The sequence below is a fragment of the Electrona antarctica genome, assembly GCF_951216825.1.
Source record: "Electrona antarctica genome assembly, chromosome: 16".
In the NCBI taxonomy this organism is placed as follows: Eukaryota; Metazoa; Chordata; class Actinopteri; order Myctophiformes; family Myctophidae; genus Electrona; species Electrona antarctica.
In genome coordinates, this window is record NC_136797.1 from 17,844,899 (window position 1) to 17,855,626 (window position 10,728).

Genomic DNA, 10,728 nt, shown 5'->3' on the forward strand with positions numbered 1-10,728 from the left:
CTGAGGATTTTACTATGGATTTTTCTGTGTTTGTGTGTCTGTGTTCTGTGACTGTCTCTGGAATGTATGAGAGAGTGTGTGTGTGTGTGTGTGTGTGTGTGTGTGAGTGTGTGTGTGAGTGTGAGTGTGAGTGTGAGTGTGAGTGTGAGTGTGAGTGTGTGTGTGTGTGTGTGTGTGCGTGTGCGCGTGTGTGTGTGTGTGTGTGTGTGGGCCGTGTGGGGGGGGGGGCAAGGGTAGTTTTATGGTCGTGATGTGGATAACAAGGCTTTCAGGTGGGACAATGGCAGAGCATGGGAACAGACTGTCCTTCATGACCCTGCACGACACACACACACACACACACACACACACACACACACACACACACACACACACACACACACACACACACACACACACACACACACACACACACACACACACACACACACACACACACACACACACACACACACACACACACACACACACACACACACACACACACACACTTTCAAGACATTGATTGATATTGATGTGTTTTCTAGATTTCACAGTGCCAATGACAATCAATGTCTGTATGAATCCTATAATGCAACAATGTCTGCACATACAGAGCTCCTGTGTGTGTGTGTGTGTGTGTGTGTGTGTGTGTGTGTGTGTGTGTGTGTGTGTAACCATGTGCTGGTGTGCTGCTCTCCATTTTAATGGCAATTCCTCCAGAGCCTTTCCCCATCTCCCTGTCGCCATGGTAACCGAGTGGGGTAAACGGCCACGTTTGTCTCGGGGGCCCTGGCCTTCTTTCTGCACGCACGCACGCACGCACGCACGCACGCACGCACGCACAGCGCAACTATAAATACAAACACGCATTAAGATGCACAAAGTAAACATGAACTCCCAAAACGCACACAAAATGTGCACGCACGCATGCGCGTGCACACACACACACACACACACACCCACACCCACACCCACACCCACACACACACACACACACACACACACACACACACACACACACACACACACACACACACACACACACACACACACACACACACACACACACACACCAATTACCACAGTAACTCCTGCTGCTGTAAGCACTGGGTTTTCTCTACGTGTTGTTCCCTCACAGTCACCATGCCCAGCCCTGCTTCAAAACAGTCATTAGTATCTCCCATCTCAGCCATTACCGGGGCTTTCCCACATGTTCCTTCTCTGCCGAGTGTCCCAATATCTATACACACAACAAGACAGTGGAGAGGGAACATTTGGGAAAGCCACATTAATGTTTGAGATAAGCAGTTGAGACAAATAACCATGTAAGTCCATACTAATTATCCAAAATGTATACAGGATAAGGGGTCAGGCAAGTTGGCCTTTTCAGGGGGGGGTCAGAATAAATTATGGATTTATATGGTTATTCGTCTCGGAAATGCCTCAGTGAAGTGATTCTCAACCTTTTCTAATTGAAGGGAATCCCGGTTTGATAATGCATTGATTAGGCCACGGACCGCACCCTGTCTGTCTGTCTGTCTGTCTGTCTGTCTGTCTGTCTGTCTGTCTGTCTGTCTGTCTGTCTGTCTGTCTGTCTGTCTGTCTGCCTGCCTGCCTGCCTGCCGGACGTGCTGTTTCCACTGTGCTGTGTTCAGGACTCGTCTCTGGAGATGCAGTGGGAGCGAGTTCACATTTGACCCCAGTTGTCTCGCTGGGCTGAGCTTCAGGATGTTCCTGCAGTGGGAAAGGTCCCGGTCTGCCTGGATTAAAGTCTGGCCAAAGCACGGAGGGCCAGTGTTGACTCCATCCAGCAGCTTGTTTGTTCAGGAGGCCCTTGCTGACATCAGACAGAGCTGCTGCGGAGGGTTGAGGGGGGAGTCCTGTGCCAGGAAGATAATTATATGCAAATCCTCCAAGAAGAAAAGCCTGGGTATAAAGTCTCACCCTGCATGCAGAAACTGTTGCTCATGATTCAGAGCTGAGTGAGCATGCAGGAGAAAGCGGAACCTCTGGTGCACTGTTTCCCATGCAGACACTGGGTTGGACTAGTCGGGACCCATCTTTCATACATTTAAAAACAATAATACAAAATAAAATAAACAAATAATAACTTTTCACCAATTAAAAGCAATTCCAACATTTTTCAAAAGTATGAAAAAAAAAAATAATAATTCATACGCACATTTTCATACACACACACGTGCACACACACTAGTGTGCTATCTAAGATGTTCTGAAGCCGAAAAAAGCAGTTGCGTGCGCGCGCGCGCGCACACACACACACACACACACACACACACACACACACACACACACACGGAGGCCATAGTTAATCTGGACGAGGCACCAAATGTACTGTAAACAAACAACATAAGGCATGGAGGGAAAGGGTGAGTCGAGAAGAGTTGAAAATCACACAACAAAAGCCGTATTAGTGTTAATTAATCCATTTGTAAATAGTGGACAAATAGCTAGTAGTAACCAAACGGGCTGTGAAAGGTGTGACAGGTCCATTTGGTTACATGGTTAAATGAACCCTGAGGATTCTGCAGTGCACATGAAGGGGGGTTGGTTAGAGTGGCAATGAACATACAGTAATGAACATGCAGGCGTGCAGCCAACGTGTAGAGATGAGACTAATTGTTGTGATCTCTAAAAGGACCCTCGGTCTGGCTCTGGCCCGGGAGAACAAACAAAGAGACACTGAGGCACTGAGGCAGTATCACACTATAGGTTCACAAAGTTTATTACAGGGAATATTTATAGTGCTGGATCGAGAAATGAGACAGCAAGATATGAAGATGCGCGACATAGGAACGTGGCATGATGATGTGCAAGGCTGACCTCACGAGGTACAAGGCTAACCTTACTGTCGGCATACCAGGCTGACGGTCTGACCTTATGGGTGCCAACCTAACAGGATGCCTCACATATCAAGACAGTACAATGCAGACAGAGAAACATATCGCTATCAAGCCCAATGCAAGCTGTACTGTCTGTCACATATCAAGACAGTACAATGCAGACAGAGAAACATATCACTATCAGGCCCAGTGCAAGCTGTACTGTCACATATCAAGTACACTGTATCTCAAGTTCAGTACACAGACTTACTTAGCTGTATAACATGGCATGATTCATAACAATGAAGGAGGAAGAGATAGAAAACAAAAGCAGTCGAGTCTAGGTAGGAAGTGAGCAGACAAGGTCAGAGGTTGTGGCCGTGTGTTGGTCAAGAAGGAGAGAGAGAGAGGTGTAGCACAGTGTGAAAGCGCATTCGGCTCGATAGAAGTGGAACTGACGAGGAAAGGAGGAAGCAAGTGAACTTAAAAAGACACTGACAGACGTATATGCACGGTTGAATTGAGCTAGATTTGCCACCAGACAATCATGAACATGGGGTGAGTACAGCTGCCGATATGGGCCATATTTTTGAGCCCCTCAAAAATATTCAGCTATAGAGGGTATGCATAAAGTGAATGGCAAATCAAGTGAGTTTAATTAATGTCGTTTAATGGAATCAAATACAACTTTTCTGTTTGAATGTATGGGCTGTCATGGCCAGAAAGTACTTTTTTGCCACTCAGTAGGTGTGTAACTTCCAGGTTTGACATGATGATGTAAATGGTAAATAAATGGTAAATGGTGCATTTATATAGCACCTTTATCCAAGGCACTTTACATAGATTGTGCATTACATTCACCCATTCACACACACATTCATACACTGATGGCAGCTGAAACCATGAAAGGTACCAACCAGCACATCAGGAGCAATTAGGGGTTCAGAGTCTTGCTCAAGGACACTTCGACACTAACTCTGGGGGAGCCCGGGTTCGAGCTGGCGACCTTGCGGTTACCATCCAGAAACTCTACCCCTGAGCCACCGCCGCCCCTGATGATGATCTCACGTGCATACTCTCTATAGTGTAGATTTTTGTACACAAGTGAATCTGTATTTTTGTTAAATTAACATTGAATGGAGAATTTACGTTTATGTGTCTGAGCAAATCGACATGTTACGTCATGATGATGTACGATGATAAGAGCACCCCTCACTTCACACGGGTGTGATTTTTGTCTCTACCGATACTATAACGTGCCAGGTACTGAGAGCCTATAGATTCATACTTCATAAATCAGCCAGAAGACTAGACAGGAAAGAGGAGAAACAAGCATCTGTCGATGACACTATTACAGTCTATTCAAAATTATGTGAAATAGGAATGGTGCTGGTAAACCATTAGCCTATTTCATGCATTTCTAATAAGAATTTGATTGTTTGTCCGGAATTGAATATATAATATTATCCATAAACAGGAAAAAGCTGTTGGGAAAAAGTATCCTATACTCATTGTTAGTATTGCATCCATTTTTTCATGGATTGTTAAGTATCTGCAACACAGAGTGGATGTGTGTGTGTGTGTGTGTGTGTGTGTGTGTGTGTGTGTGTGTGTGTGTGTGTGTGTGTGTGTGTGTGTGTGTGTGTGTGTGTGTGTGTGTGTGTGTGTGTGTGTGTGTGTGTGTGTGTGTGTGCGTGTGCAAAACTGCTTGTTTTCAGCAAAGACTATTTTGGCTTCAGAACAGTTCGAGAATGTGTTTATTTTGACATCTTATCCATAGCTAAACTCAAATGCAGTCATATGAGATTATATCCAAGGTAACAATGTTTAGTTGTCAGTTATTGCGACCGAAGGTTGCAGATTACTATGAAAACTTGCAAAACCCGTCAGTCAGTCGGTCCTCCATATATGGTTGTCAGTCCATTACTCCTTGTGACGTCACTGATAGTTTACACATTTACACAATGTACATTTATTACCATAATACCGTGGCACTTTGAGCATAAGCCAATATTATCAGCTTCATAAAAATGAAGCATGGCATCATAGCCTATATAATGATAGTTATAACAATGTTGCATGCACAATCTTTGTGCACCTGAATGCTACGCACAACAAAGTCCTTGTGGTGTTGCGGGTCCACAGGAGAATAAACTGAATAGTATATTCTTCAAGGGACAAGGTGGTTGCACGCATTGGTAGCCAAAGTGCCGATTTGTAGGACGTAGCGTAAATAAACCAATGTTTCAGCATGTATATCTGCATTCTATATTAAAGTATTGGCACTTTGGCTACCAGTGTGCATACATAATCCTCTCCTCTCCTCTCCTATCCTCTCCTCTCCTCTGACAGTGAGTCCAGTATCTGCCAGGTGCGGGCTACATTCATGCTGTATGATGACACCAACATGCGCTGGGTACCAGCAGCATCTGAAGGCCCTGCAACCTTTTCAAGGTTTCACATATATCACAACCCTGTGACCAATACCTTCCGGGTAGTGCAAGTGGGCCACAAAATACAGACCGGTCAGCAGGTATAGTGTCTAACCATGCATATTGTATAGTAGGCTAGTCACAGAAACCTTCTTGGAAATGCGTAACTTTCATGAAATGGATTTTTTTTTCTCCATTGGATCTAGTTGTAGTTATCATTTAGTCACAATCTCTTGTGTTAATACTGGTTAAATATCTATAAAATCCCACGCACAGCCAGACTTAACTACTTTCATCCTGGTGTATTTGTCATTACAGGCATTTTGCTCATAAATACTCACAAATACCAAAAGTAGCAGATCTGCAAGCTCACAATGTCTTGCGATATGATGAATGTAAATGTATTACACAAGATGCAACAATTGCAATTGCATAATTCTAGTTTCAATGTACAGTTGATGTTTGGAGAGTAGTTTGTTTCAACAGAACAGAATCTAGGTTTCTGGTTTATCCAGTGTCTTGAGGCTCTCAAAGTGGGGTCCGGGGACCCCCAGCGGTCCTTGGGGGGGATCCAGGGGGTCCCCAGCAAAAGTAGTTAATATAGCATCACAATCATTTTAACCACTAAATCCATTTATATGTCAGTTATTCATGAATAGATCTACAAGCTCACAACGTGTCACTTTGCGATGCAATTGTTTGGACGATTTTGAATAACTGATAATGATAATCTTCTCTTCTGGGGGTCCCTGGCAAAACATTTTCAGATAAATACTGTATTAATGAATACTAGAAAGCTTGCATCAAAACACAGTCACCCCGGGCGTAAAGCCAGCGGAACAAAAAGTCTCAACCCCATCTAGTGGGCGTTTACTTGTATTGCAGTCAGTTCAAACTATTGTGACACAAAAATGGAAATTCACAGCCTCCCTGCAGGCAACCTGTCAATTCAACTTGTCCTTTTGTTTTTGTGGTTTTTGCTGTTTCTTCTTTTTGTGCCAGATGGTTATCAACTATGCAATCATTAAAGGGTTGAAGTACAACCAAGCCACTCCAAACTTCCACCAGTGGCGTGATGGCAGACAGGTGTGGGGGCTGAACTTTTGTACCCCGAATGATGCCACTCTGTTTGCCAACTCTATAACATATGCATTACAGGTGGTCAGCGGAACAGACTCGGGTAAGTACAGCAAAGTGAGGATTGGACTATATTTACTTTTTGGATTGGGTTTGGGCATAGCAGTGGGCGTGGTTTTCTGGTTCCACTGAAAAATCAGCCATTCATAGAGATTCCCATAGAGATTTCCCATAGAGATTTACAAAAACAATTATTGCTTAGTGAAAATCATGTTTAAGCTCAACAAAATGGCGGAGAATCTGAGGGCGGAGCTTACTGGTCAAACTGACAGATGTGTTCCCCATGAGTCAAGACACATGTGGAAACAATTGCCTTGGCTTTTGGCCAAACGAGGCATGAGTTATGCCTGTTCAAAGGTTTCATTTTCAAACGTTTGCTATAGCGCCCCCCCCTTTGGCCAATTGGAGTAAGACTGGTTTCAGGGATATTTGGTATGACCCTCTACCATAATGTAAAGTTTCATAAACATGTGACTCTGCATGTATGTTTTAGGGGCATACATTTTTCATTGGCTCATAAAACCTTCATTTTTTTCAATAAAGAAATATACTTTGTTTAAATTTCCGTGCATTTTGATCAAAGATCCTGGGAGAAGATAGATTTGAACTAATTCAAAATGGTGGGTGTCTAAAGGTAAAAAATACGAAAGTTGTTTGGCATGAGGAGACGTATCAAAGTTTTATTGCCCATGGTCAAACGGTTCATGAGCTGTGCCTGTTCAAAGTTTGCATTTTCAATTGAGTGCTATAACGCCACCCTATGGCCAGTGGTCGTGGGCTTCGCATCTTCACCGCTTGGCATAGCCCTCTACCATATTATTGCTGCGTTTCGCGAACACCGACTGCATGGTTCAGCCAGAACTGCTATTTTTGGAGGAAGGAGAAGAGTTCAATACAAGACAAATACAATAAGGGACTTTGGTCCCTTATAGGGCTTGGATTAATAATAATAATGGTAACCATATATAAAACATTAGGGAAAAATTTTTAGACCGGTTTTGGCCACTGTCCTATATTTAAGGTGTGTACATGGTTCTCATTGCTAGGTTATAAACATCTCTAATAAACAATTCGGTGTGTGAAACTGTAAAGTGCTAGTGGACTTGATATTGTTCAACACACAAACTGCCTCTGACACCATGACAGGCAGTCGGCGTGGGGCAGGTGGACCAGTACTACTGTATAACTAGAAGTATAGCCTTACTACTGCTACTCATAATGTTATCAATGTTGAATTGTCTTCCAGCTGTAACAGCCTCAGGGAAGAAGAAGAGTCAGAAGAAGAGTATGACTGCAGACAACATGGCTTCACGTCTGGCTCGTCTGGAAGAGGAGCTCACCTGTCCTGTGTGCCATGACATCTTTGAACATCCTGTTCTGCTGTCGTGCAGCCACAGCTTCTGCAAAGGCTGTCTGCAGCAATGGTGGACAGGAAGACCAACACATGAATGTCCTGTTTGTAAAACAACATCCTTCAGTGACAATCCTCCTACAAACTTGGTGTTGAAGAACTTGTGTAGGAACTTCTTGGAGGAGAAACGCCAGAGTAACTCGTCGGTGAGCTCAGAGGTCCTCTGTGCCGCACACGGGGAGAAGCTCAGGCTCTTCTGTCTGGACGATGAACAGTTGGCGTGTCTCGTGTGTCGGGATTCAGAAAAACACACTGGTCACAAGTTCTTACCTGTGAGTGAAGCGTCGGGGCGTTGCAAACAGGAAGTCCAGGAATTACTGAAGCCTTTAAAGAAGAAGCTGGAAGACTTTGATCAAGTTAAAACAAATTATGACCTAACAGAAAATCACATTAAGGTCCAGGCCCAGAACACAGAGACGCAGATTAAGGAACAATTTAAAAACCTTCATCAGTTCCTACAAGAGGAAGAGGAGACCAGGATTACCATTCTGAGGGTTGAAGAGGCACAGAAGAGTCAGGAGATAAAGGAGAGGAGAGATGGGCTGAGCAAAGAAATGGTGACCCTCTCAGACGCAATCCGAGCCAATGAGGACCAGCTGAGAGCCGACGACCACGTCTTGTTCCTGCAGAACTATAAGACCACGATGGAAAGAGTTCAGCTCACCATGCAGGCCCCACAGCCAATCTCAGTAGCACTGATAGACGTCACCAAACACCTGAGCAACCTGGACTTCAGAGTCTAGATGAAGGACATTGTCTCCTACACTCCTGTGATCCTGGACCCCAACACTGCCCACCGAGGTACCAACACTGCCCACCGAGGTACCAACACTGCCCACCGAGGTACCAACACTGCCCACCGAGGTACATCCACTGCCCACCGAGGTACCAACACTGCCCACCGAGGTACCAACACTGCCCACCGAGGTACCAACACTGCCCACCGAGGTACATCCACTGCGGCGGGATAAATCCCTTACACCAAAATGCATTGAGTGTTCTACAGCAGTGATATTCAAACTCAGGCCCGCGGAGGAGGGAGGACTAATATTTACTATGCTGTGCCTATCAGTGCGCAACTCTAACGGCGCAGAGTAGGCTCTGTGGGCCTATTATTACTTATTACCAGAATTATTCAGAAGAGAGTAATTGTATTATTCAGTAATTGTATTATTAATCAGTAATGTATTATTATCAGTAATTGTATTATTAGTTATTAGTAATTAATCAGTTAGTTAATTAGTAAGTATTAGTAATTATTAGTAATTATTAGTTATTAGTAATTATTAGTAATTAATCAGTTAGTTAATTAGTAATTAATCAGTAATGTATTATTATCAGTAATTGTATTATTCAGTAATTGTATTATTCAGAGGAGAGTAATTGTAGCAAATTAGGCTACTTTGATTACAAATTGACATTGACAGAATAGAAATGGAAGGCCAAGCCAGAATGGACATTGCATTTGTCTTTATACATTATGCTAGTGGTTTTCAACCAGTGGTATTGAGTTGTGCTTGAAATGTATACTGTAATTCTGCAAACTGTTAATAAATACTTCAGTCAATCAATCAAGTGGTCCTTGAGGGGATTCCAGGTTGTCCCCAGCTAAATGATGGAGTGTTGGTAACCAAATGGACCCTTCTAGATCTTTAACTCGAAAGTGTAAAATGAAACCAAATGGACCCTTCCGAGTCCATTTGGTTTCATTTTGCGCTCTTAATTTACTTAATTTTCAAGAAGTCTACACAATTAGAGAATGTAAAATAATTGTTAATTTGCCTGTTATCTCTCCTATGGTACCAACATCAATACAGCATGAAATTGTGGACAAAGTCTTATCCAACGATCACAAAATATTCTTTAGTTTTGGGTCTGAGAGGCTAAAAGTAAAACATTTGGGCTAAAATGATAACACAAAAAAGTCCTGGGGACTTGTTTCCATTGTGGTCCTATACTGTATAGCCTTCAGCATTCTGTTTCACTTCAGAAGACCATATATTTTTAATGGGCGTGGGCCGTGTGGCTAGCGATTCAGGGGCTGGAGCCAGGCTACCTACTGTACTGTAGTCTGTATGTAGGCTATTCTTATTCATATTGTTTTATTAAAACATATATATTTATGGATGTTTTATGGATTTTATGGATTCCATTTAAATAGTCCAGAGAAAAGATGCTGCTATTTGTACCAAAGTGACTGCAAAAAATAAATAAATGCTGCTATTTGTTTCAAAAAAGCTTTATACCCTGTATAACGATGCAATGTGACATAGCTCTGTTTACACAATGCTGTACCCCCTCCAACTATATACTTTCCCCATTTTCAACAGTTTTTATTATATTTTGACACTTGCTTTGGCAATGTAAACGTATGTTTTCTCATGCCAATAAAGCTCCTTTGAATTGAAATTTTAATTGCGTGGATTCTTTACTTGCAGTATCAATACTGCAATATAGAAATGCTCTGTTACAAGTAAAAATCTGTAAAAATCAAGAACTCAAAAAGTACTTGAGTAAAAGTATTCAAGTTTTCAAATGTATATAAATCTTTAGAAAATAGCAAATCTACAAGGTCACAATACGTCGCGATGCGGCACATTGTGAGCATGTAGATCGGCTATTTTCAAATGGCCAAAATGAAGTGGTTAATATGTTTTGTAATGTACAAAGTAACTAATAGTAGTAACTAAAGTTTTCAAATTTGGATCCCAGATGTAGTGGAGTAAAAGTATTGGAAATTGGAAATACTCCAGTAAAAAGTAAAGTAAAAGTAGGCTACCTCAAAATGTTACTGAAGTATACAGTATAGGCCTACTTGAGTATATGTACAGTACTTAGTTACTTTCGACCGCCATGCATCCTTCTAATGACGATCCAGACCCATACCAGTCTGCTTATACAGCAAACGCTGCAGGCCAGTGGA

The 10,728-nt window shown here is 42.7% G+C and overlaps 1 protein-coding gene across 1 annotated transcript; it reads left to right on the forward strand.

Annotated features, from left to right (window-relative positions):
- The first annotated feature begins 3,274 nt into the window (after nt 1–3,274).
- Nucleotides 3,275–8,914, forward strand: LOC306939851 (E3 ubiquitin-protein ligase TRIM35-like). The gene is made up of 4 exons (XM_079524607.1): nt 3,275–3,383; nt 5,178–5,358; nt 6,260–6,437; nt 7,641–8,914. The coding sequence occupies exons 1-4, from the start codon at nt 3,373–3,375 to the stop codon at nt 8,546–8,548; spliced, it is 1,278 nt and encodes a 425-aa protein (XP_079380733.1). The 5' UTR covers nt 3,275–3,372; the 3' UTR covers nt 8,549–8,914.
- Nucleotides 8,915–10,728: the final 1,814 nt, after the last annotated feature.